This window comes from Brachionichthys hirsutus, chromosome 9 (genome assembly GCF_040956055.1).
Source record: "Brachionichthys hirsutus isolate HB-005 chromosome 9, CSIRO-AGI_Bhir_v1, whole genome shotgun sequence".
NCBI classification, from domain to species: domain Eukaryota; kingdom Metazoa; phylum Chordata; class Actinopteri; order Lophiiformes; family Brachionichthyidae; genus Brachionichthys; species Brachionichthys hirsutus.
The window spans coordinates 9247681-9275419 of record NC_090905.1 but is presented as its reverse complement, the minus strand read 5'-3'; the positions used below and the strand labels follow the sequence as shown (position 1 = coordinate 9275419).

Genomic DNA, 27739 nt, shown 5'->3' with positions numbered 1-27739 from the left:
AACCACCACTTCAGGATGTGGTGGTGTTGCTTGTCCAGCTGTAAAAACAGCAACAACAACAACAACAAGCAAACATTATCATCATGTTTTTTTAAAGGTAAGGTATTTTTTTTGCCCTCAGAGGTTTTAGACCAACCAGCACCTCAGACAAATCATGAAAGTGCTAATTTGTGTGCACTAATATAAAAAGCTCACAAATATTTTAAGCAATTTATAGGTTTTTTGTAAATATGTATACTCGCATGTTACGCTATAGAAAATTGTCACATTGTAATCTAATACAAGGTTAAAGAGCCTGTGACCTGCAGCCGAGTTCTACGTGCGAACATCTGGATAAGCCTGATGTTGTTAAACTCTAAATCTAAAATTAAGCACATTTCATTTCAGTATTCCTTTAGAAACAAAGTAGTCTTTATTTACAATTTCAAAGTTCATTTAGTTAACAAATATATACTATGTACATATTTGCAAAGTAAACAGAGTTCATTTTACAACAGGTTTATCAGGTGGAGTCAGATTAAACACAGTATATTTACAGCATATAAGAATCGGAAAACTCCTCAAGCGCACTTAGTGTGCACTCGGCACATTATTATAAATATTCACACGTTAAAAGATGAATAGGGAACTACAACTTGATAATTTAATAATCGCATTTTGTGTCAATTCAGTAATTTGGATCATATCCACCCTACACCCAACAGCTTCAAGCTTCTGGAAGGCAATCTGATCCGTTTAAACATATTAAACAATGCATAAGACCAAGTACTGCATAGTAACGGAGGAGGATTCAGTTTCCTCCCACATACAATCAATCCAAGAGACAATCCCACATGGTTTGCAATAAAAGCTTGCAGAGAACATTTCGGGGACTGCCATTCATTACAGGTAGACGCCCACAGACCAGACATACAAGTCATTCGGAAGGGAGAAGCTGGTGCCAAATATTTTTGGTTTTATATAATTTACAGTCTGAAAATACACCGTAGCAACTCTGAAACCATCGATGATAAAAAAAAAAACAAGAGTCCTCAGTGCAAGGCCATTTCAGCTCCTAAAAAACAGTGATGATTAATGAGCTCCGTCACACACGCCACGCCGGGTATTACAGCTCAGAGCAGCTCTGCTGGTCAGGAACAGCGCCAGCCCTGGACATTCAAAGAAAATAGGTCCAAAACATTGTTGTAAAACTACGACTCAACTTTAAGAGGCACTTGAACTGAATGTTGAGAAAGACCTCTGATGTTCAACTACGTTGCGAGGTGACATTCTGTTGGCTGGTTGCAACTTGCCGATTGCTCTACAGCCAAAGTTCCACGTCAGCAAACAGAGCATACAAGCCATGCTGCTACACAAATTGTCCAATTTGTTTTTGGATGAATGTTCAGCTAGAAACTTTTAACAGGGCAAAAGATGAGAGAAAACAGCCACAGGTATTTTCATCAGGTCAAAATGAAGTAAAAAGACTGTAGGAAAAGAGAAACAGGCTCAATGTCAGCATTTTAGTACTGTTCCATGTGACTCCATCACTTCTACCGTTCTTTGGCATCCCACTTGCATATCATATGCTCAATCTGTTTTTATTTCAAAACGCTTTTCAAACATCAAAAAAACATTGTATCCTTCAACACATTATTGTACAGAAGCGGGACACTGATTTCGTTGAAGAAAAAAAAACCCTGGACAGTTAGTCAGACAGAACAGTTTAAATTATTAACACTACAATATTTAAATATTAAAAGCCCCGCGGACCAAGTTTTTTTTTTTCCCGTTTCAAAAGAATGCATTAAATTTCCTACATTATATACTGTATATTGCCATGTTTACATTCATATTTCAGTTTGTGCTTCTTACATTTTCATTAGATGTTAAAATCTGCTCTCTATACGTTAAGATCATTTACAATGCAAAATGTTTCCTACAATATCCGATCTCAGTGACGTTCCAATACAGTGCAGTCCGACATATTATTGATTACTAATTTCTCTCTCTCTTCCAGAACAAAATATTTGAAATTGAACAATGATTACAAAGTCAATGTGTGACCCTCAGCTTTAAGAGTGTTTTAGGGAGATCAGTGCTGCATTTTCTTAAAAAAAAAAAAGAAACAGTCTCCATTATTAAGACAATGCAGTAGAACAAAGATGCTGAACACAAAGGAAATGAGTAGTTAACAGTGACTGGCTTCATCAGCGACCTGACCGCAGTCCAACGGATCATGTTATACGCTCGCTCATCCAGTCTTGAAGCCAGAGGAAAAGGTGAGGCGTGAAAGCTATAGGAATGTCCGCCGATGTCTCAAGGTCACAGTGTTGTTTTAGGCAGATCTATACACACACACACACCCAATTAGGGGGCTGACTCTAATTACCCTCATATTAAATTTTTAGTTTGAATCTGATAAAAAGTTTGATTTCAATGTACTGCTTTACAAAGTCAACCCAATAACATCTCAGAGTCAAACCACTCTGGACTACTCTGTATCTCCTTTATCTGCTACTCTAATACAATATTTGAATCCATGTATATATTTATTTTAAGATTAATTTAAAATAAATATTACACCCTACCTTTGCCCCAGGTGAACCTTATGTCCCATATGGAACTATCAACTTAGCAGCATCAATAGACTTTAAATGCTAACAAACGGCACAGCCCATCTCATCAAATCTAGCACCTCATTCCCAGACTGGCATCTGCAAGGAGGACCGGTCCAGAAAAAGAGAGCGGAGACTAGAAGGTTTCAGACGGCTGGATTTCTCAAGAGGTGTTATGTGTATAGAACAAATGATACAAGAGCTACAGTCTGCTGACACATTACCAGCCAATAAAAGTGACAGAAATAAGTAGGAGTTGTTTAGTTGAGAGGTAATAGTGGAAACAAAGGCATCTGAGGGTTGCTGTTGGCACATCGGCTGGCGGAAGACCGAGCAGCGGTAGCTTGGCTGGAATTCACTGGGACAGACTGGGATAGAGGGCTGTGTTCAAAATGTATGCTGGGAAGCTGTCAGGAAAGTGTCTCTCTTTGGGCCCTGTTGTCATAGATCACCGTCAGCATGTTTGCAGTATCTTTCAGCAAGGAATCAAAGATGCTGTCCGCCAGCTGCATCTTCACAAACAGCTCGTCTTCATCATAGTACACCCACTGAGTCTCCTCCTCATGGAGTTCCTGGACCTGAGAGACAAACAGGATCAACTGCTGGAACACAGTATCATCATCATCAACGGTTCACACCACAGGGATTAAAGTGGGAAAATATCCTGACTATAGGTAAAAACCAAAATAAAAAACACACACACACAAGTAAGAATGACAATGATAACTGATGTTTAGTCTTCACATGACCCAATAATGCATTGCAGGCGGTCACACTAGACTTATAACAACTATCACCAATTAAAATTATATAAAAATTAAGAAATTAGTTTTGTGCAAAAGGGACTTTCAAATTAAAGCATTACACAAATATTTAAATAAAGCAAACAGTAATTGATGGTGAACCTAAATGTGTGAGTTACAAACACCTGCACGCATATGTATAAAGGAGTTTCACAGAGAGATAGAATATCTGATTTAAATACTCTGCGAACATTTAATTTTGGGACCTACCAGTATGTGATCAACTCTGTCCCGCTTCTTCCTGCCAAATTTGAGCATCTTCTGCCAGTCGGTTTTCTGGGTCTGGTCTTTTCTCAGACCATACAGTTTCAGTATTTCTGCTGCAATGAACTCCTGGTAGCACAAACAAACAAACCATGTGTACAAAAGGCACAGCAGTGGATTTGTACATAACCAAGGTGAAAAAAATGAAGACAAACTGTTATGTTTGCTTGTACTTTCACTCCCTTTGGCGGATAAGCGGTAAACCTCTGAGGGTCCGATTAGATTAATGTGACGAGAACTGCTGCCTTTCAGGTTTACGCCTCTTCTTATCTCTCCCATGAGCGGCAGTTTACAACCTTGTCTGGGACGACTTGCACCATGTAGTGAAGACTTTAATAAAAAGGTATTAAGTGTAGGCAGGTATCATCAGAATGGGAGTCATTACTCTCCTGACATGTATTATTCAAGCGAGTAGTTTTCAGTGAGAAATGCACCGCGTGCACTTGAGACTACTTTGCAGAGACAGAGACGACTGTGAGCTTCATAAAAGACGCAACAACAATCGCCTGAATATCAGTGAAACCTTAAACCCGTTCCTCCCTTATTCCACCTGCACCTTGTAGAATTGTACCTTGATTTCGCTGACATCTCCCGGCGTCTTCACTCTATTGTAGGGGGAGGATTTGACTCGACGTGGTTTGAGCCACTGAGGCTGATCAGCGGTGGGGACGTCAACAAAGATCTCCTGCAGAATCTCCCATGTCAGGTCATACACAGCCTGGGGAATGAAAGAGCAATGAGATGCTGAGACCCAATTTAAAGATGCAAAGGATGCGTCTCTCAGCAAGAGAAATACAATCCTAGATCACGCTCGTTTGTGCACATGACTAAAGGGTTTTAAGTGAATAGGAAGAGGTCTATTGTGTGATGGTTGACACCATTATTTCTGGTGGGTAGGATTAAAAAGTCAAGGAGGCTTGCCTACTGTCTCATTTTCAGATTGTCATTCTGCAAAATTATTTATGATTCTCTTCATAAATGTATTTTTGCATGTTTCAAAAGTTCTCCTTTTCACCTTTCTGTAGCTGCGAATGCAAAGGGCCTCCTGGTCATGGCTGCTGGCCTCTTTACCCAGATACTCCTGCGAAGGCTTGGGGACAGGCAAATGTGCAGGGATGACTGCTCCCTCCCGCCCCAGGCCACAGCTCTCCCAGATCTCCTGCGTGGCAGCGTGGACCAGCTTCTCAACCTCAGTGGTTGAGTGGGGCACCACCATAGCAGGCTGCTCAGGGAGCTTGGGGGGCAGGGGAAGAGGAAGCTCAGGTCTGGGTGGAGTCTTCACCTGCTGTTCCCCACCCGATGAGACCAGCCCCCCAAATATAACTCCAGCTGATGAGCCGGATATCGACATTCCTCCCCCTCTTCCTAGCCTCGCCTCATCCTCTCTTTTCTGTTTGAGCCTCTGCTGTTCTCGACGGGAGCTGAGGCCAAAGTCCTCGTCAAACCAGTCCTGGTCGTCACCTATGTCCTCCAGCAGTTCACGGCTCAGCTCCAGTTCTGCTAGACGTTTAGCAAGCTTCTCTTGACCGCTGGCACCCAACACTGGACTCTCCTGTTGATAAAGAAAAAGAGTGTCTTTAGTATCTGTATAAATATAATGATCTAATCTCATTATGACAGAACACGTCCCATTATAAATGACTTCTAATCTCTTTCTCTCAAAAGGTTCTGACCAAAGAGCTCAAAATTCAATCAAGTCTGTCAATATTAGTTTGTACTTTGGCTGATCACTACCAAATATGAGAGTTCACTGGGTCCAATCAACAGCCACTGTTTGTCAGGAGCTTTCAAAGTCAGACTACAGAGAAGTTAGATACATCTTGTGTTCAGCATCACCTGTGAAATGTAAAATGTTGGAGGAATAGATTGCCATTTTTAGATTTTAATAAGTGAATCAGAGTTGTGTATTTTTAACAGATTTTTTTAATGGAGTTTTCAATGTTAAAACTTTACATTTTTCCCCCTGAATCCATTCTGGATCAGATCCAGATGAAATTCAGTGGTGAGATAGAGGCCCCACCCACCCTACATGACTGTGTGTGTGTTTGCTTGTTTGTTGTTACCAAACATCTGAATACTCACCGGTCGGTTGCACAGCTCTGGTGAAGACAGTTCTTCCTGTTCCGTAGGTAAGAAGAAAGGTAGACCATCTTTTTGTCCCACTGAAGAAAACCATTGCTGGTTACCATTTTCATTGAACAGATCTCCGTTCTTCTCATTTGCAGCTTCTATTTTCTGCTCTTTAGTCTTTTTAATTTCAGCAAACGTCTTCACAGCGTCTTTAACGAAGTTGTCGAGGAGCTTATCAACACACTTGTCCTGTAAGACTCTGTCCTCCTGTCCTCCCTTATCATTCTTAACATCAACGTAAAGATCGGCAGGCTTTGAGTCTGTCTCTTCTGTTTCATTATGGCTGGTAAATTTCTCCTGACTCCTTTTCTCCAGGCCAGTCGTGTCCGTGTCAGAGATGAGGAGGGTCCTTGGTGCATCTTCAGAATTGAAAATCTTCTCCTCAGCGGTTCCGTTATAAATGGGGTCCTTAGTTTCTTTGTGATGCTGTGAATCGAGGTGGGATGCGACCTTGTAACCAGACTCATCTGTAAGCTTTTTATCTCTAGACCCACAGAACTCATTATGAAATGTCAGCTCTTTTTCTCTCTTCAGATCTTCTCTGGATTTTTCTTCATCTGTTTTATGCTTATCCTCACTTTTATTGGGGAGATCATCAAAGAATGAGTCTTCATCCTCTGTGTTGTCTGTGCAGATCTCAAGCTTGTCTGGCAGGCGTGAGACCTTATCGGGAGGAGCGAAGATTCCGTGGTTCTCATCACACTCAAAATAAACCACCCCATCATACGTGCCATTGTTGCTACCCTCAGACTTATCCAGCTCCACGCCAGCCCAGAAACCGTTAGCAAAACTGGTCGAACCTTTGAATCTCAGAGTGCCGGGCTGAACATAACCAACAAGAACTCGATCTCCAATGTTAAAAGCTGACATTTCTTCTCCAACAGGAGAAAGGGGGAGCTGCAGAGGAGAAATGGTGGGTGAGTGACTAACAACGCCTGTTCGGTCATGTTGGGAGTCTTCCGTTCGGTGGGGAAGATCTAGCCATTTTCCAGACTGCTTGCTATCTCCACCAGTATCTGAACGGTAACTCAGTCCTTCAGGTATTTCCTCCTTGATCTCCTCATCCTGGCTGCAAACCGGCGTGGCTCTGTAAGGGGAATCCTTTCCTGAGATCTTGCTTTCAGCAGGAGAGACTAAAATATAAGAGGCAGGCTTAGAATTGGGATCCTCTCTGGGTGAAGAATTTAACGACGACTCAAAGTCATCATGATAGCCATCTGCTACGGGAGAAGATGCCTGGATGTCTTTTATGACCGACTCCATTGCGCCAAAATGGACCAATTCAGGCAAATGGGACTGCTCATTAGATGAGGGGCTGCAGCTGGGATGTGGTTGGGTGTTAAGATCCACCGCCAAATGTAACTTATTTGAAGAGTTAGAATTAGAGCGTGCAGCTTCCTCCACCTCAGATTTGTCAATTGTTGTCATTTCCTTTTGTAGATCTTTGCTACCAGATAGTTCGAGAAGATGTTCAATATGTTGGTCGTTGGATTCCAAGGTTGCTTCCTCGTCTAGTTCTTCCGGAATTTCAGATATTTCATGAGACTCAATATTCTTATCCTCAGACTTAGAGGATGGTTTTGATTGCTGCGTGTTTAACATTTCTTCAGGCACTGAGGTGGATCGTCTGTGAACTTGTTGAACGGCAGCCGTCACTATAGGAAAGGGTTGCAATGTTATTGGAATATTATTCTTTTTGTCAGAACAGCATGCTCGACATAATGTATACTGAGAACGTAACTCACTGTGACCGAATGAAGCATCAACTTGCATCCTTTCAGAGTCGGAGATTTCGCTAGCTCCAGGCCTGAGAAAGAGAAACAAGCTCTCAACTGAACTTGAATTGATTCGTTAGCGTGTAAGATCTGCAGCATCAGACAGCTGATTACTATACCTGTTAGCGGGCGAATGAACGCTGGGCTGCTCTACGTTCGAGGTGGAATCTTTGATCTGGGATGTTGTATCGGGCGTATCTGGTCCTTTTTTCATTTCTGCCTTAGTTTTCTCAATGAAGTCGTTGTAACTCTTAAAAAGAAATAGTGAATTTAAAAAAAGAAAAGATATGAAGAATTGCAGTAATATAGTTTATAGATTGATAAATTCACACTTACCTGCAGCTGCTTGAGCAGGCTGGCCTCCTGAGCCTTCAGATGCTCTCTCTTCAGCTGGTTGGCCTTAAACTTCCGTTTTCTGACTTCTTCCCTCAGGGCCTTGACGCGACTTTCTATGTCACTCTGGTCAGAAACGGGCTCTGAAGGCATATGCAGGTTTACAAATCACAAAGAGAATGTGAAACTAGTGCCAGAACGCAGCTTAGCATCGAGTAATCCAACTTTGAGCCCAATCAAACTCAAACCCACTTCTTTGCTGACTATTATATTAGCATTTCTTAGGATGTCATAAATTAAAATTTACGCATTTTAATTTGACTAGTATGCAAATTGATGCTAAAACCCCAAAACAATTCATCTAAAATACAAGGCTAGTTTGTCTTTTCTTAAATGATAGTGCAAAGCAAAATAATGTTTCCTCCTATCACACAGCCAAGCATGATAGCATCGGGAAAGTGCTTGTGTAATGTATTCCTGGCAGCAACACTTTATAGCTACACAGAGGCAGCAATATCCTGTAGCTGCATTCTGTCCACTTTCTCTGTCCCGCTGACCCCCCTCCTATCTCCTCTGACAGCTAACAGGAACTGCTAAAAATGTGGAGTACTTTATATGTCTATGCTAAATAAGTGGGTAACTCACCGGTGTGCATAGCAATGGGGGGGTCAATTGGGGTGTGGGGCTGATTGGTGGTCCGGGAGGAGGAGCGACGCTGCATCTTTGTTTTGCTGCCATCATCTGAAGGAGACGCAGTAGGGCTGTGGCTCTCTTTGAATGGAGACTGGCGAGATGAAACAGGAGGAGGAGGGAAGGCAGTATTACTCCAGGATAAAAAAAACAGTCAGATGGACAGACCTAAGCATAAATTAATATTTTACATTAACGGTCAGCTATTAAATGCATAGTTATCTGCATTTCTATCACATGGTAGTTAAAGTTAAATATAAAGTCAATTTTTTACTAACTTTATTTATCTTTAGAATTACTCAAATGTAAAATTAAAGGCAAAAAAAAGCATACTTGTCTCTTAGGTGACAGGGAAGCTGAGGCCATGCCCTCGGGGTCGTTAGCAGGGATGCTTTGGATGGAGGACAAAGACTTTTCAGGGACTGATAAGGCTTGTGCTGAAGGAGGACTTCCTGGTTCCTGTTCCTCTGTGTGTATACTGGATTCAGGTGTAGCTGAGAATGAGTTCCCCTCACTGACATAATCTGAAAGCATGTTAAACAAATAAAGTCATTTTCATTGGCACTGGTTTGTTTTTTAAATTATTTGGCCCTAAACGATGAGCTACATCCTATAATTTGCTTCCATGTTACTTTCATCTTAAAAAACAAAACAAAGAAGACATCCTGTTGCTTCACCTTTGCCACTGACAGTTCTGGGCTCTGAACTACGTTGAGGGCTGGGGCTGACGTCAGAACTCTCCTTTTCCTCTCCGTATGCAATTTCCTTGTCCCGAGACGTTTGTCTGTCCCACACAGCCAGCGCCTCCTTTTCCATCATTCGGACCTCCACCTCCTCCTGGTCCAGCCGCTGCTTCCACTGCAGCAGCTCCACAGCATAGTGACGCCTCTGCATCAGCTGCTGCTCCCGCTTTGTCAGGAACCTAGGGAAGGGTGGCGGAAAGATGTAAGGGAGATGAGAATAGATTGATGGGCAGTGAGAGTGTGAGGGGGGGGGAAGGGAAGTAGGACAGAGACATTTGGCATTAGAACTATAAAACATGACATTACAAAAATAAGAAGAATCCAGAATCATCTGAACATCACTGCAATCTCACCTCAAACCTCGATTTAACACAAAGAAGCAAACACACACACACACACACGTATATAAACTCAAGACATGCTGTGGATATTTTTTTTTTCTTTCCGTGGAATAATCCAATCCAATAATCCAAATGGGGAAGTTTTCAAGCAGCCACAGACTATAGTGAGAACATATCATTCAGGAGAGAAGAGGAGCAGGAAAACAACTGAAGACGTCAGATTCATGCATCACACTGAAACCCTCAGGTCGAAGGCTGACTGGTACAGCCACCATACACCCCCCGGGACAAAAAACCTTGATCAATGAGCAAAACAAGATGCAGAGAGAAGACTTTGTTTGTCCTGAAAACCTGCCTTTAATCAAATATTAATTAAGTAAATAAATTAATAACGGAACCATACCTCCAACGGGTCTACTTTATACTGGTCAGACGCTTAGATATAGATGTTCTGTGATGTGCTCTTCCCCAGCTACGGGTGCTGTAGCTGTGGAGAGCAGTATTATTTGGCCTTAATCTAATTTGGAGGCCTTTTTCTTGACCTAATGTTTACTGATGACAGACCAGATACTGAAGAAAAAAAACTGGGGGTTCTTTTAGTGCCATCCCAAACTGCATTACTGACAATGGCCATCTGTATTTATTAAGCCACTCCTTTGCAACAGATACCTAATAAAGAGGGCTAATGAAGATTTACCGGCCTCATTAAAGAGATAGGCTACTCTATCTCTGGTCCGGTTTCTGCAGAAGTCCTGCTACTTCCATGTTACAATGAGATTTAACGTCAACATCTTGTATCAATGAGTTGGAGCTGACCGCCATCAGCTACAGGATGAAAGACATTGAAGAGGGATGCAGAGTTGTCATTCATTCTAAGAGGCATGGCAGAGGAGGGACAGACACAGATGAGACCAATCCAAGCATTTCGTCTGAGATTCCCGATCAACAAGGAAGGCTCCTACTCACAAAAAATAAGCACAAAGTCTGAGCTTCACAGAACTGAATCAACGATCTAATATTCTTACTTGAACCACTTTTTGTTCTTAAAATTGCTCTGCAACAAATCTCCTCTCATGTACACAATCACACTGAAATATTTACAACTTGAAAATTCAGTTTGATTCAAAGTGAAGCAGTCAGAGGTTAGATCATTTAAGTGAAGGAGCTTTCCTTGGGTATTCTTCCAGATTATATTCAAACACCTTTCTCCAAAACTCACATAATGAAAAAAAAAATAGATATATGCAAAGCAACCCATCCAAACAGTCATCAGTCACCATCCCACCCCGAGAAAAAGCCCCGGTACCAGTGGATGGACATAAGCATGTTCCATGGGGTGGGGTTGGGTGAGGCAAGAGGGGCAAGGGCAAAGTTAGAGAGCACTGTACAGTACCTGACCAATTGGTTGTAGATAAAGAGCTGGAATTTAGGGTGGAGGTTGGGAAGACAGACACTGAGCGAGGCCCAGTGGTGGGACGTGAACACAGAGAAGAAGTAGTGTACAGGAGAACAGTGTCTAAAACACACAAGCACGCAACATCGTCAAGAGTCACACAAACACGGGTATGGATGTACACAAAATGTGAGAAGGAAGAAACATTAAACACAAAGGGAAAATGGGGAAGTAGAGAGAAAGGAAGAGCGATATGAACAAATCTGTTTTTCTTGCACGGTCAGTTTGTCAGTTTTACCTGCTATGATATACGGTCTGAACTAGATACACCTTTACATGAGTGAATGGGGGCTTTATTCAGGGGTTAATCACGGATTCATCGGTGATTCGTAACCTTTAAAAAAAAATTATAGGTGAAGTAAGTCTTAGATGAAGAGAAGGCAACTTTGTTAGTTTGTTAGCACTTCCTTAGGCTCTGAGCGACAACAGGAGCAGAGAAAGTCAAAGTAAAGGCAGGAGGTCACTAACAGCTCATTCAAAAAAGATTTGGTTAAGCATGCAAGGAAGTAAATGCATCATCAGAGAAATATTGAAATACGTTTTTGTTAGATCCGCGCAAATATTTTATTTTGCAGCAAATTAAATCTAACAGATGATTTCAAACTCTGTAAAGTGTTAAAATGAGTTGCAACAAAAGCAACTGAAAGAAATCAAGGTATAGAAAAATGATTAGCCAGTTATAGATTTATATATGTTATGAAACCTGAAGCTCCACATCCATTAATCCAGGTGTTGGAGCTACCTGACCATAAGAAGTTATGCTATCACATGACCAAAGCTACACGCCAAATCTAAGGATCACCCAACACACCAAGTCAGGAGACAAAACAGGAGGACGTGGTACTAATTCAGATCCTGGAATAAATAATTATGGCTTTGAGTTAGACAGGGGAGCGCGGCCTCTGAAAATGATTTTGTGAAATCGTCAGAAAGCAAAAAGAAGTTGAAAGAAGATGAAATTACTTTTCATCCATTTGAGAGCGCATCTTCTTGAGCTTTTGCATGATGCTGCTCGTCTCGCTTCCAGAGATGGATGGCGAGGGAGAAGGGCTGCGGACATCCTCAGCATGCCGTGCGTTCGGGAACGCTGCTTCAGACGCAGGGGTTTCGGATGCAGAGCCCTCCTGGAGAATGGCAGACAAAAAAGGACAATGGATGAAGCCAATAAAATGTAAATGAATGCAAGTCCTACATTTATGTGTCTTGCTTCTTCAAAGTTATTTCTGAATAAACTAATTATTAAAAATAAACTCATGAAATCTAAATGTGCTTCCATTCAGGCTCTGAAAGTAATGAGTGAATGTTGCACTACTTACAGGTTGTGGTTCGCCCCCAGCACACTTCAGACGCTCCTTCAGTCTCAGTGTAGAACTTCTCATCCGCTCAATCTCTTCCTGCTGCTTGAGCAACAGCTGCCTTTCCTTCCTGGCTGCTTTGTTAGCCTCCTGGAGTCGCTTGATCTCAGCCTGCATTCACGAGTATATAGGGAGAGTTAATCCTGGTCCCATATGCCAGTATAGCCCAAAGCTCATCTGTCAATACGATCTCATTGTCGTGTACCTGCTCCTGCTGTAGTTTTAGGAGAAGTCCTCTCTGCTTCTTCCTAATGGGTGGCATTTTATCATCCTCTCCCTTGTCCCTTAGCCTCTTCTTCTGGTGCTCTAGCCAGGCCAGCTCGGTTCGGGTCTTCTCTTTGAGAGCTTTTTGGCGAAGACGCAGGAGAGAGCTCTGATGCTGCAGCCTCACCTCCTCATCCTTCATGTACTGACGCACCATGTCCATTGTGAACTGGGAAAAGCTATCCTGTCCACTAGAAAAAGCCATGTTCGCATCCTGAGACTGCAGGAGAAAAGTCTGCAGTTAGTTTGTGTTGAGAGCGAGACATGTTCAAATGAAACGAGGCAAGATGGTGTGCAAAGGAAATGAGGATGATTTAAGGGAGGCAATGATGCAAAATGATGTTGGCGAGGACAATGTAGGAAACATGCTTAATAGAGTCCCTCCGTCCATCAGTGGTTAGACTAAGAATAAGATTTGACAAATGTGTAACTACACTGTTCTCTCACCTTAAAGATATTGTGCGACCCAGAAACCAGAGATGTGCTATGATTGGCCTCTGATTCCTCTGGGGGACGAGACTTCTCCTTACTTCCACGGCGGTGCGCTTCAGATGGCAGCAGGGAGCGGAATGAGCGCTCCTCTATGTCATCCTCTGTCATGGACTCATCAAACTTGAGAGAATACTCCGTCGCTACCGATATACTGTCTGCTGGAGGGTCAAACGAGAAAGCGCAGTTTACTCTAAAAGCCGTCAACTGGATCCACTTCCTTGGAAATGCTTTAGGTTTAGGAATTTCCCTTTGGGATTAATAAAGTATTCTGAATTTAAGCACAATGACTAAAAGAGTCATGCAGACAATACCGTTTGATGTAACACAGTTAAACTAGCTGCCGTGGTTTGATGCCTGATACCTTTGTCATTGACCATAGAGAGGATGTTTTCACTGCAGAGGGAGTCGTTTGCTGCTGTAGGAACTTCATCCTCGATGGAACTACTGGCTGCTTCCCCCTCTGTCCTCAGGTTGCCTTCTGCCGTGTCTTTCTTTATCTGTTCCCTGCTGTCAGAGGAGACATGCGACAGGCTGTGGCGGCTGCTTGACTCTGCTCCACTGAGAAAATGAGCATAAGACAGCTGTAGTTTGTAGATATTACTGTGGAATTCTAAGAGTGAGAGATGGCTTTGTGAAAGGCCTGACTGGTACCTGCGTATGGGCCTTCTGAAGGACAGAGAGTCAGAGTGACTCGTGCTGTTCAGTGAAGACTGGGCTGGACTGATCCTTCTGTTTGACACCTCACTTTGGAAGCTGTGAGACACCGAGAAGAAGATGAAGTTTGTCAATTATACAATCGTAAAACTAAAATTACAAGGTTAGTCTGAAGAAGGCCTGCATGAAACATTTAGATACATTTACTCCAAGTGGTAACGGTGTATGAAGCTGAGAATGACAGATGTAACATCTACAGCCAGTAATGTGATTGAATACTCCCAATTTACAAGTCAGGAACAGAAATGTTAAAATGTGTGCACCGTGCAGCACAACACAACAGTTTTCAGCTTACCTGTCAGAATCTATTTTGTCCAGTTGCTGCTCGAAAGAGTTTTGATGTTCTTCTTGCTTCAACCCGGAGGACCCCGCAGGGACAGCGAAAGCTCCTTCGATGTGCGCCCGTGCCAAATGTGTCATCTGACAAACAAATATATGGATCAAATGTTTGACTTGATGCTTCTCCTCTTTAGTCAATGAGCTTTTATTACGAACTATTCCAGGCACAGAGGAAGGCAGCGATTACAAACCTCCTTGATGTGCCGGGCAGCATCGGCTGTGTGCTGCACCGCCTCTGCTTGTTGACTCATCATCTTCGTAGTTGCCTCCTGGAGGCTCCCCAAAGTCTCTTTTTGAGTTCCTGCCAAGCTTTCCTGCAGTTCAATATGAGCCTGAACAAAATGAGGCGTACTCATGATTTTAAATTCATCTACATTTTCCATCCATCTGTTTTCAATAAGTACTTATCCTTCGATTGGCTAATGAGTTAAAATTAGGTGAGAGGCAGGGGTAGACCCAGGTCAGAGCAGCAGTTCAAAGCCAACACGGAGAAACGACCAACGATTTGTACTCATATTAAGTCTGAGCAATTTTTCACCTATACCACTTGTTTTTGGATGATGTGAAAAATCGCAAAACCTGGAGAGCCAGCGTGAACTGTGGTAATATGACCCAGCAGAGGACAGGCAAATGCCCCACTGCTCTGGATTAAAACACAGAATTATCACATTAAACTCCCTAATGAAAAAGGTGAATGTGTGTGTGTGTGTGTGTGTACCCTGGCCAATCTCTGCCGGTTTTCTTCCAGTTGCAGCTGTGTCTCCAACGCTTCCCTTTCGGCCTTGATCTTCAGCTCGTAGATTTCTCGCTCGTGACGCTGCTGCTTGGTCTGCAGAGTCGATGTTCAGACAGCGGGTCAGACAGCACATGTTATAACCTCTAAAGCATTTATTCATCAAGACAGAAACGCGTGGTCAGAAGATCAACTCAAAATTAGCTCAGTTAAAACTCAGTAACTAAATAAGAACACAACTTCTGACAAGGCTGCTTTCCAGACTTTTAAGACTACAAAACCAATTACATCAGTGCAGTTTAAAAGTTTGCACCTAACAGCACAATTCAGTGAGATTAAATGCTTTTAGTCAGTAATCTGAAATGTAAATAGCCAGGACCACTTGTCTATGTCGAGGAAATCTAGAAATGGCAGAGTTCCTCATTAGTAACTCTTCTTTACCTTGAGCATTTGGGCCAATGACACGCTCTCCTGCTGAGCCACTGACACACCCATCAGTCGCTCGATGTCCCCAAGCTGTCGGACCGACTCCTCAATAGATTCCAGGTAATGGAGCTCTACAGCCATACGCTGCTGCAAGACTGCAGGAGAATACTGCAGTTCACCTGGGAGAAAGGAGGGGGGGGGGGGGGTGGGTAAGGTGAGAAAGGCATTAATAAACAGGGAGCCTGGTTAAAAGAGGCACTTTGAGATCGATATAATTTACAAACAATCCTGAAGAGTTCAAAGTTCAGCATTTTGTAAAAATACTCATACATTTATTTACCTGTGGTCTTGGTCTCTGCTCTACTCCCACGAGATGTGGTGCTTGTCTTATTTTTCCCCAGTAAGCCACTTTTGACAGACTCACTGAGGGAGTCTCCTCCGGGAGGAGAACTAGGGCCTGAAGAATTAGGAGAGCCATGTTTGGGCCTGGCTGCTGCGATCTTCTTACTGTCAAGATCCAAATAAGAAATATGTTGTGGGGGGGGGGAGAAAAAAGATATAGGGCTCAGTCAGGCAAGTAGTTCATGAAAGATCACACACTATTGTGGAACAATTAAATATTAAGCATTGTAAATGTATTTGTGGCCTGCTGATAGGCTCTGCTGCATAGGTATCTTTAATTATAGTGATATATTTAGTGCAAAGTTTTGTCTTAGATTCGTTCACATGTTTTCACAGAAACATGTGAAAGATGCAACAAGGTTTGCAGAGTGAGCTCAACATTTTACCCAAAAGGAGAAGGCTGAGTGAGTGCTAAAGAAAGAGTGAGTCGTTGTTCCTGCAAACCCTTCAATTTTCTTGTGCAACATGATCCTCCTCTGAGATCCTGGACTTTGAATGGCTGCACTTTGCTGCTGACAGCCTTTTTGATTGTTTTATCTTCATTGTGTAATTTACACAGGATCCACCGCGTGGCAGAATTCCGCTACCCGCACTATAGAATACCATTCCATGGCTGAAATACCAAGACTAGGCACTGAGATTAAATGATTAAATGCCTCCTTTGGCTGCAGGCCCAAGCTGGGGTTCGGCTGACTGACCCATTCTACTGCCAAGCAGGGCCCTGAAACAAAACAACCAGTGTTTTGTGTCTTGAGTCAAGCTGCAGACTCCTCCTGTTAAAGGGCACTCCTCTGCTGCTGAAACCCTCAGGCCTTCAACAGAACAGAAAGCTACGAGACTGTTTAGATTGGCAGCCTCAACAAGTATTTAGTATTTAGTGATGGGTCATGCACAGTTAGATTAACCTTTGGGTAATTAAAGTATGCCATTGTTAGAAATATATCATTGATAAAATGCTATATTTTTCATTTATCATTACAATAACTACTATATCTATCCAACAAATACGGTATATCCTTCCATATCTACATGTTTGTAAGCCAATAGCATCACTACACTTCCAAAAATGCTGCTTTGCACTGATTGTTGCCAAAAACTAGGGAGGAAGGAAGGAAATAAAGGCAAGTTTTAACAATGGTCACCATTCAGGTGCTACTGCGCAGTCTCTTCATTCCGACAGATCACATGAGCTCTTGACTGAACGAGGGTATTAGTGGAAGCTTGCGGATGGATCTGAAAACTTTTACAGGATTCAATGTAAAATGTGACAAACCTCCCATTCCATGCAATCTGCAGAATATGAATACCTTTGATGAGAAGGTTCGTCTGAAGTCTCAGAGTGGATACTCTTGGCCTGGCTCTGGGGGGAGCCTTTGTCTGAAGCCCTCTTCCTGGAGTCAGAGGATAAAGGATCTGACGGAGGTGAGCAGGAGCTTCTCTGCTCCTCCACTATAGTGGCATCACTCTTGTCAGAAGCTGTGCCTGCAGAGCAATGGAGCAGTTATATCACTGAAAATCACTTCCTTTACAATGAATAATTAAAATCGTGAACATTTCCAATCTTAAGAGGAAATGAAGAATAAAAGTTGGCTCGCCTCTTTTTCTAGCAGAGTAACTGGAGAAGGGTGAGGAGCCAGACGGAGAGCCAGAGGAGAGATTAGATGAGTGATGGGAATCGATGCCTCCACTGCTTCGCTCATATGGAGACCTCCTCATCAGCTCCTCAAAATGACTGTTCACACTGACGAAGGTGAGAGAATTACACAATCACATCCAATTAAAGTTCAGAGCCCTTCATGAAACACATAAACATATAGCATAAAACATTATGTCTACTGATTGGTGATTTCTGTCTGAAGGGACTCCATGAGCATTTGATTCTGTGTGACATGGATGCCATCCAGTGGTCAAGTTAAAAACAAGCGTTCCTTTTATTACCTCTGCCGAGGAGGTTATGTTTTTGGGGTTAGGTTAGTTTGTCTGTCTATTAGCAAGCTAACTCAAAATGTTCTGGACAGATCTGGATAAAATTTTCAGGAAAATGTTTTCCTCAATATCTCGGTTGATTACTGACCGATGTTTATTGAATTGGACACAGTTGTGTAGGGGGGCGGACCTCTAGCGCACAATCAAATTTGATCCGGATCGGATCCCAAATGGAGATGGTAAAAAAAATACAATTTTTACATTTACATTGAAAACCCCACTTCCGGATTCGAAAATATGTTAAAAATACACATCAACTTGAAATCACTTTTACTTTTCACGGTTGGTGTATAAAGATAACAACAATTTATAACTTTTGGTGATAATCCAGATCACCATGTGGATGATGTAAATCTAATTATGAGGGGACTGAGCTGCTCGGCGGAGGTCTGTTCTGCTTTTTTCTCAGGCTGCAGGATTGCATGAAATACGCTATAAAAATCAAGCCGAGTTTGATTTCGCCGTTACCTGCATGAATTGGAGCTTCTTTTTAACGGGCCACTGGCTCCGCTGCTTTGAGTGGACACAAAGTCATCTTCATAGATTGCTGCTTCCACTGGGTCATTTCCAGATTGTAATGAATGAGCAGACGGAGAGTTCATCTCACTCGCTACAGGACAAGAGAGATAAAATAGACAGAGGAGAAATACTTAGGATCTAGCCTTTTGATTGTTGTTATGAGAGCAACAGAGTTTTAACATGGCAAATGTTCTTTCTTGGTTGTTTTTTGTTGTTCACTGGTACGTAAATGAATATGAATGTAGAAAAATACTTTCCACACACAATTTATTAATAAATCCTCTGACAGAGGAAGTTGTCAGACAGAGCACCACTAACCCACGAGAACTAACCTTTAACGTGGCCATGAAGGTTCTTGGTGAAAATATTGATTACACTTAGAGGGCTTCCTTTGTTCAGCTCTTCCCAGGCTGCTTTGCTGCTGTCACGTTGTGCAAATGGTGAGCTGAGGGCCGAGCACTTTGCTGCCTCCCTCTGGAATTCTGACAACCGCTGGAAATCCCTTCTTATACCTGGAGAGGAGTTGGCTGCCTCCAGGCGGTCTGCTGGTCTGGATGCATGGTTGCTGGGGAGATGAGGAGGGCTTGCTTCATCCAGAGAATAACTCCCTTCACTCAGAGGACCCTCACTGATAGAACTAGCACTCGAGTCGTGACAGTCTGACCATTTCTTATCCTCCATCAATCCATTTCCTCTCCTTGGTGTCATTTTATCCATTCTTTGTCCCCTTTTCAAGTCACTGGCTGGACTATTTCCTGACTTTTCCCTTCCGTGTGTATACCTGTCGAGAATGAGCTCAGCTTCAACAGCAGTTGTCTCTGCATTAGTCATATTGGTGCATGCACCCTTCATTTCTATCTGTCCTCTGAGGCCGTGCAGGTTTCCTGCTCCTGGAAGAGTTGTACCATTGTATGAACTATAATCTGTGTTGCTCAAAATCCTCTGGATCCTTAATGCCACATCGTTATTTCCTGTGGCAGCAATTTCTGTCCAAGATCTTTCATCAAGATTATCTTGGGACGGCCTTGAAGCCAAAACAGAATCCACATTCACTGTAGTAGCTGTACCGTAGTTGATCCCCTCCCCAGCAAGCTTGCGTGCCTCAATTTCTATGCGGTTGGAAAGTGATGCAGCTGTTGCTTTCACGGCCTCGATGCGAGACATTTTGGGCCACAAACCACTGGAGGGCGCCGTGGCTAGCTGCTGGATTTCACTCGGTGCCATTGCAGTTTCCAGCCTGAGAAGCTGAGATAGGAAACGATCACCAACTGGGGCTCGCGGCAGGCTGTGGGCACCAGTCATAGGTTGAATAGCTAGGCTCAGATGGTCAGTTTGAAGCAAAGGGGAAACTCTTACATCAAGATAATTCCTGCAAAGAAAAAGGAAAATAAACAGACCGCATTGAACATAATAATTCATCTCAACATATATTTCCACAACATAAGAGTTATTGACAGCCATGTTGGACATTCATTGTTCTCTAACAATATTTCTTCGACATTTGTATTTACACACAAACGTAAACCACCTCAATCTACTGCAGCATGTTTTTTTATACCCACAAAATTTGAAGTAACGCGCTAATCAGCCCATAAACGGTCAACGGCTGAAAACCTACAAATCAGAACTACTAGAATTACTGAATGTATAATATATTTCTGAAGTAAAATATCCCTTTATTTCCCATACAGCTATCTGAGACACCCTGTCATACTTCTAAAATAAAATCAGTGATCTTTTTTATTTATTTATATATCTTGTACTAACATGCTGAGAAAAATGGCTTCTGGAGCATCTCGGTAGGAACAGACCATCCTTCTGTTCAATTTCTAGGATATACCAAAATTAGGTGCACTGTGTTGAGAATAGTTTAGCTGTGGTAATAACGTGTGTGTTATTCTGGGAGTTTGTGTGCGTCTGTGCATGTACCTTGTTAATGGAGGAGGTAGCTGATCATTCAAAGACCTATCACTGCTCGAGGGACTCTGCGGTGCCTCTAGTCTTTTGTTTTCTTTGTCCGACTCTCCCGATGGCTGGAACATCGGCCTCTGCAGCAGAACACACAGCAACAAGTCATGCATGATCGTTTCCTTGCATTTGCAGCAACTTTATTTATGTTAACCACATGTACAAATGCAGGATTGATACATAAAATGTTTCAGGCGTATGTGCATTACCGCCGGACAAGAAGGAGCAGCAGGTTGTATCTGTGAGGCCTCCTCTCCCAGCTGGGCCCCCTCCAGCAGCAGTTTGTTGTAGGTCTCCTGCAGCCGCTTTTGCACAGGGGCCACAGATGCTTCACCGGGAAGGACCACAGTCTTAGCCATTTGTCTTTGCTTCCTGTAGAGCTCCTGCAATCTCCTGTTCCTTGTCTCTGCCTCCTCCCTCAGTGCCCTCTTCTCTTCTGCCTGATGTCTTTTTCTCTCCTCTTGTTGCCTGGAAATATATTGGCGAACAGTATCTGCATCGTAGTGCCTTTTTTTGTGCCCCGTCTCAGGTATGTTGGCAGGCTCTGATTGCCGCGTGGTAGGGCTGGCACTGCGCCAGGTTTTTGAGGAGCCACCGGTTACCACAGTAGTTCCCCAAGCAGACGATGGAGTCCTTGCTCGTGACCTTGATTCCCCTCTCCCTCTCCGACCACTGGTCCCACCATGGGACCGTTGGCAGGCCCGCTCCTCCTCCTCTACTGCTTTGTACTCAAGCTGCAGGTCATCAAGAATATCCTGGATGTCTGCTGACAACAGACCTGAAGTTACTGGAGCCTTGTCTTGGTCTGCAGATGAAGGGGCAGATGTGGATTTGGAGTGGCTTTTGGACTGCCCTCGAGATCCACTATGAGTCCTTTCTGTGCTGGAAGGGCGTAATCGCTGCTTTGAGTTCGAGCGTAGATCTGAACGAGAACGTTGATGGGATGCTGGAGAACAATTACAGAAAGAAAGAAAAACACGTATATTAACAAACAAACAAACATACAAAGAACACACACAAAACTTGTCCACACTTTTGAATACATTTTAAAATATTATTTCCACCAAAAAAAAAATCAAGATTAATATATTAACAGTTTATTTCACAGCTCAAAAAAAAGTGACAGCTTTATCCAAACCAGATACAGAATACACAATCCATGCAAGGATGTGTGGTAGGTTTGCCATGGAAAATCTAATCTAGGCCAAACTGAAAAATCATTTACAACATCTAATCCAGACCATCTGAGGGTTTTTGTGTGTGTGTAAGAGCTTGACTGCTCGTAAGCACTGGTGCCGCTCTTCGCCCTACTGTGATTCCAGTATTTGCCTTGGAGGCAACCTCTGAGAATCAGGCCATGTCTAACTGTGCATCCAACAAGAGTAGCCAGTCAATCCTTATTCCTTCCAGTCAGTGGTACCCACGACAGATCCAGTGAGTAAAGACAAGGATAGATGCAAAGCAAGCATGTAACAGCGTAACGCAACCATCATAGCTATTCACCACGTTACAATTAAACTCATAAACTTGATCGCATGACAATTTTCTATAAAAGACCGGTGAAGTGGGTATAAAGTAGAGTAAATGTAATTTCCCCAGCAGTGATTACGCATGAAAACACCACTGAACAAAGTATTACAGGAGAGAATAGTGGGTTCTAGGTCCTTGTGCTGGCGACTGGTAACATGAAAATAGCTAACATGGTAATAGCATAGAGGGATATTGACTCAGTCCCACCTGTTCTGCTCTGTCTATCAGCTGGCTGGGGCTTGTCCTCCATAGGCAGCTTGGGAACCGGACCCAGTACCATCTTAACCAACTTCTGACCCTCTCGCCACGATGCAGGACTTATCACTGAAGAGAAGCAAACAAATCAATACCTTCAATGCTGCCGGTAGGAACCACTGAAATGCATGCATCACTGAAATGATGCATGCATGCAGAGCATGGACAATCACATCTCATATATATTTACTTGGAATAACCACAAAGGTTTTTTTTTTTACTGCGAAGAGCAGCTCCTGGTAATTACCTGGTACATACAGGAACATAACAGCTGTTTGTACCAAGTGGTTGAGCCAACTGAGCCCTACTACAGATTTGACAGGGCTATTTATAGTTATGTTCCAGCACGAAAGCAGTCAAGCAGGCTTGAAAGGCAACAGAAACATGCAAACAAGCACACTATTGAAAAAGACAAAATAGGCCGGCAGACAACAGTTTTTGCAAAGAGAGCAAAACTTTATACGTCAAATCACCGTTATGTATCTAACAAATGCCTCTCCTTCCCAAGTCCACACAAACACTGGCTCAAAGGCTGCCAATCATATTTACATTTGCCCTTGAAGCATCAATGTAAATTGGAAGAGAAGTAACCTAAAGATTCCAGATCTCATGATGCATGCCAAACATACCGAAACTTTCTTCAAGCATTAAACTATTCAACCTCCAGATCTGGTATTAGAGAAATGGCTCAACCCACATAGTCTAATCTGAATATTGGTTTCTGCAGGTTGTTTGTGGCATAGTGGTTTATAATGATCAGTATTATTTAATTTCTGTTACAATGCATAGCAAGAAAGCTCAAAATATTATCAACACTCATTGTGTACAGGCTACAAAAGACTAACATGATAACAGCAACATCATTCAATGACTGGTGACAGCATGTGTGTTATGTACACACAGAAATCAACAAAAGGAACAGGGCACAACCAATGGAGCAGCAAAACCAGCTGAGAAAAACCTCCTAAGGTTCAAAGGTTCGACATTATGTCTCGGCTCAGAACCTTGTATGCTGATCCTTGACGAAATCCTGCCAGACTGTTCCACATGCTTAGTTTTCCTACTGTCACCAATTAAAAAAAAAAAAAGAACAGATCAGGGGGCAGGGTTGGCCGCCTCACATAAAATAGGATTATACCTGTTTTTGCGTTTAGGTCAGAGGAAGGGGCAACTCTGTGAACCTTCCTAACAGGTTTGGAAGGCCTCCTCTCTTTGGACCGGTCTGATTTGCGCTCCCTTTGCTGCTGATGTAGAGATCTGGTGCACTCTGTACGCAAAAGACACATTCTGTGAGTATGCACCGTACAGCAGCCGCAAAGCAATCACCTGCAAACATTCATCACACATCCCTTGGAAAATACAACCACATTAGCTTTCACCAAACAAACACTGCCATTTACCTGCCATAAAATGTTACAAATAAGGGATGGCAGGAATGAAAACATAATGTGTGCACCTATGCTCACCAGCAAACTGCTGTGACAAGTCTCTGTAAATTTCCCTGCTGAGGTGTTGAAATTCATCCTCCTTCCAAACTTTCCCGTCTGGAGTCTGGATCTGGGTCTCAGTACTGTTAAAACCTGCAAGTACAAAGATTAAAGAAGTAAACGGTGGCATCCTACTATGTGACTAACATGTCACTTGAGAAATATGGCTGAACATATGATTAGACTTTCATTTAACAAACAATCAAAACATATCACAGTTAAAGTTAGGCTCAAACCTATACTCATGGTACCTTTGTATACAGGTGCAGGTGGTGCAGCTGCTACTTTGCGTATTTTGGCTGTAGAACCATCATGACTCCTCTCCACAGGTTCTGTAACAGGCAGTTCCATATGGCCCAACAGCTTCTCTCTCTCTGCAGCCTCCTCCAGGTGTTGTCTCTGTCTGCGAATGCGCTCTTTGAGTTTCTCCAGCTTGTCGTCATGGTGATGTCGCTTTAGGCTCTCCAACCGCTGGAAAGCTGAACCAGGGCTGGCGGAGGGAGTGCTCTCCCCTCGATGCACGGACTCTGAAGATGGAACTATAAATGGGATTGACTCTTGGCTATCCATGCCCGGTAGTGCTTTGGGAGTACTTTGTTCCTCTGACCCCTTCCTTGCAGGGATGCCTTCATTTGGAAGATGTGACTCCTGTCCAGCAGCCCTAAGGGTGACCAGAGCTGGCTGCTCATTGAGGTAGCGGACCTTGGTACTCTCAAGCGCAGAGGATTGCGTGCTGTCCAGATCCCTCTCCGCCTGCTTGTCCCTGTTGTCTCTCTGGTAGACCAACTGGCTGAGTAGAGGATCTGAGGGAGGAGGAGTGGATGGACATGGGGACCTTGGCACCGGCGGCAGACTGCAGGCCTCCAGCTGAGAGGAGGGATGTAGTGGAGGGGTGGTCTCTCTGAATACAAACCAGATTACATAGGATCAGGAAGAGGATTTAAGATGATTTACTTTAGTGCTTATCGACTCAACAGGAAAAGAAAACACATTGATGGGTGGGCAACGTGTATGGAGTAGGAACTGAAGTTAATGCAGATGTATTAGTTTGCTGATGAAAACTACTGAAACAAGCAAATATGATTTGCTTAAAAAAACTGTGTGCCCTCATCAGAGCAGACTTCTGCTGACTCGACATACAATACCATCAGACAATGATGTGGATAGCATGCACTATTTGTGTACAGTTAACATTAATTCTGAAATTTGTACTTTAATCTATGGTAGATTAATATCTACATTCAGCATAAAATCAGAGCAGGCATCTAATGGCTTCAGATTGTGATCGATCTTAATGAACACCACACTTGTATGCGGACTTAATACGACATATGCACAACTGAGCTCACAGGCATCGGTGTACTCTGATAAATACATGTCTACTATGCAAAGTGCATCATAGCTGGAAGGCCTGCTCTCCTATTCAATTATAGTAATTTAACTAGAGAGAAATGGCTGAAGGTGTTTCATGAATGAGTATTTCCTACCTGTAAGAGACGAGAGGTTCCTTGAACTCTACACAGTTGTTCCTGCGGACATTTCTGTCCTGGGTGGTATTTTTTAGTGGACTGCGTGAGCTGCTCTTTTCCAGATGCTCTCTTCCCCTGTGGTTTGGAGACCCTCCGATGTTATTCACCTGTTGTCCATCTGAAACAGAGAGAGAACAATGTTGCACAGTTATAGTTTAATTTTAGAAGTAATTTCCATGTACAGATATCAGTAAAATGTAACAACACCCTTCACTCACCCCTGCAGCCAACCATCTTAGAGGACATCTTTTTGGGGGGCACCGTGACAGAGTCCAGGAGAACCCCCGTCCCTGACGTAGCCTCGAGGCGGTTTTCTATATGCCGCAACTATTTAGGACAATGATACAAGTCAGACTAGTGACATATGAAGATGAAAGGAAAGACTTTCAGTCCTTCATTATTTTTACAAAATAGCATTTGATTTTAGCACGACTCCAGGATACTTACAGCAGCTTTGGACTGAGACAAACTTTTCCATGTAGTTGTTAACTCTGACAGAGACAATAAAAATAATTAAACAGGGCAAAGAGAACTTGTTCCCATGTCAGCAATCTTTGAGACACATTTACTTCATGCAATTCAGAAAGTAATTGTGAAAAAAAACTATACCAACATTGGAACAATATAATACAAAATAAATGCCTTTTTTTTTTTAAACACACCTGCCCTAATATTGTGATTTGTACGCTGCTGAGAAGAGCTTTTAAGGGACACTTCAGGCTGCCTGCTGCTCCTCATCTCTCCCATTCACCTACAGCCACAGTTAGACAAACACAAGTCATGAATATCATTGTTGCGCATAGAAAAATGTCTCCAACATAATATTATTAAAGTGCACTTATGAAGTGTTTTTTAAAGCAAATAAAAGCTAAACACACAATTTTAAATGAAGACAAAATAAAAAATAATAAAGGCAGAAAATGTAACAATTCTATCAATCAACAATGCGACAAGCTGGATGATAGTCGATGACCAGCATGTAAACAACTAAAATACACAATAAATGCTCTTTGTACATCTTAAATAGTTGCCGGTATAACTTGCGTAACTGTCTTGACAGGTTGCTGAGCGCAACCGAATACCCATGTCATTTAAAACAGGTTTTACCACAACACATTCCACAAAAGAATTTCCATCAGGGAAGGAAAGCAGGAACTGTCACATGTCGGTCATGAGATGTTTACTTAAAGTACCTGTAATACCAGAGCATAGATCTCTGGCCCTACCTTAATACTAACCTGGTAAAGTAATCAAAACACAAGTGCCGTATAGTTGTTCTAATTAGTTCCTACCTTGTAAAATCATTGTTGATAATTATTGTGAGAACTCATAAATATAACTTTATAGACATAGATGAATATCATTAATGTTTATTAATGTAACATAATTAAAGGTAAATTGAGCAAATTTGTTATTTCAGAAGTGTTGGTCAAGCTGGAAGCCCTTGGCATTAATTGGTACCCAAGAAGCAGCTCTCAATTTTAAAAAAGGTTGGTGATCTCTGGTCTGGATCAAGGCCAGTCTTACATTTAGTCACCTGTTAGGTATCTCATTCCATTGTATTTCACACATATTCAACATGCTTTGACTTATCAGGCAGGAAGCCTTCATGCCTTTTTTACACTGACAGCATGGGGTGAAGTCACGGAGCGCAAAGAGGCAAGGAAAGCAAAAATACTCAGAATGAATGCATCTATTTCAACATAATTTCCTCAGAATAATGCACATTATCAAAATTAAACCCTCGTTTAAGAGGAACCAACCACCTTAAATTGACTTTAATCGGCAGATAAACTAGCATCTGGGGCAGCACAATTATATCCAATACAATCATTTATAACTTAAGATAAAGTTTTAAATAACATAGCTTAGATTTCCGGTACCATTAAATTCATCGCACGTCCAAATGAAGTCTGCAACTCGTATTTGACTTCAATATTAGTTATTTCGAATAGATTTCGATCCAAGTAATAGCCGGAGCCACTAACTCGAAAGCCACCCGTAATGCTAGCTGACAGGAAAGTGAAGTCATTAATTTCCTTAGTTAGTCCTCTTTGATTTGACGGAACATATACCTTTCGGGAGACAGCGCAAGCCGGGCTAGATGTCCAAGTTCATGCCGACATCCTCTTGTTAAAAAACCCAAACTTGTCCGGACTTCTTCAGTTTCGTTCAGGTGAATGTTTGCTAACGTTAGCCGACTGGGGCAAACAGAGCACTGTTAGCTAACAGTTTTGGTAACTAAGATCGCAACTTTTTGAAGCGGCATGCACCCATTGTTGTTGTTTCAGCGGTTGCCCAAGAAACTAAATATCCTGATCAGCGGCAAGAAACATCGATACCCGCCTCTGAGGTTGTCTTTGCCGGGTTACTATGTACTATGTTCTTCCACAGAGGAACGCTATCCAGTATACAAGACGGAAAGTCAACGAGACCGAAACATCGCGAGATTTGGAATACGTCATACGGTCCCATTCGCACACAGAATAAACAAATGACGTAAGCAGTAAATAACAAAGATCAAAAACGAAGGGTTAGGGTTATTTATTTGTTGTCTGTCAGTTTCTAGTACAGTACATTTACTTTCTGTATAACTTTCTTCTCTCAGTAA

At 42.5% G+C, this 27739-nt stretch overlaps 1 protein-coding gene across 1 annotated transcript; it reads right to left on the bottom strand.

Moving 5' to 3' along the window:
• Positions 1–3007: 3007 nt before the first annotated feature.
• cep350 (centrosomal protein 350) lies at positions 3008–27325 on the bottom strand. Its single transcript, XM_068743406.1, has 38 exons — positions 27204–27325; positions 25791–25879; positions 25576–25619; positions 25347–25455; positions 25087–25246; positions 23851–24500; positions 23579–23692; positions 23251–23379; positions 22065–22181; positions 20537–21273; positions 20289–20407; positions 18692–19728; positions 18309–18450; positions 17450–17595; positions 17162–17336; positions 15793–15959; positions 15468–15631; positions 15012–15122; positions 14485–14625; positions 14250–14374; positions 13892–14008; positions 13602–13798; positions 13196–13398; positions 12690–12968; positions 12446–12595; positions 12093–12253; positions 11070–11192; positions 9270–9514; positions 8926–9116; positions 8548–8686; positions 7906–8045; positions 7689–7819; positions 7540–7601; positions 5747–7449; positions 4680–5216; positions 4236–4382; positions 3611–3733; positions 3008–3175 (listed from the first exon to the last, which is right to left on the bottom strand). The coding sequence occupies exons 2-38, from the start codon at positions 25873–25875 to the stop codon at positions 3008–3010; spliced, it is 9288 nt and encodes a 3095-aa protein (XP_068599507.1). The 5' UTR covers positions 25876–25879; positions 27204–27325.
• Between the last annotated feature and the right edge of the window lie 414 nt (positions 27326–27739).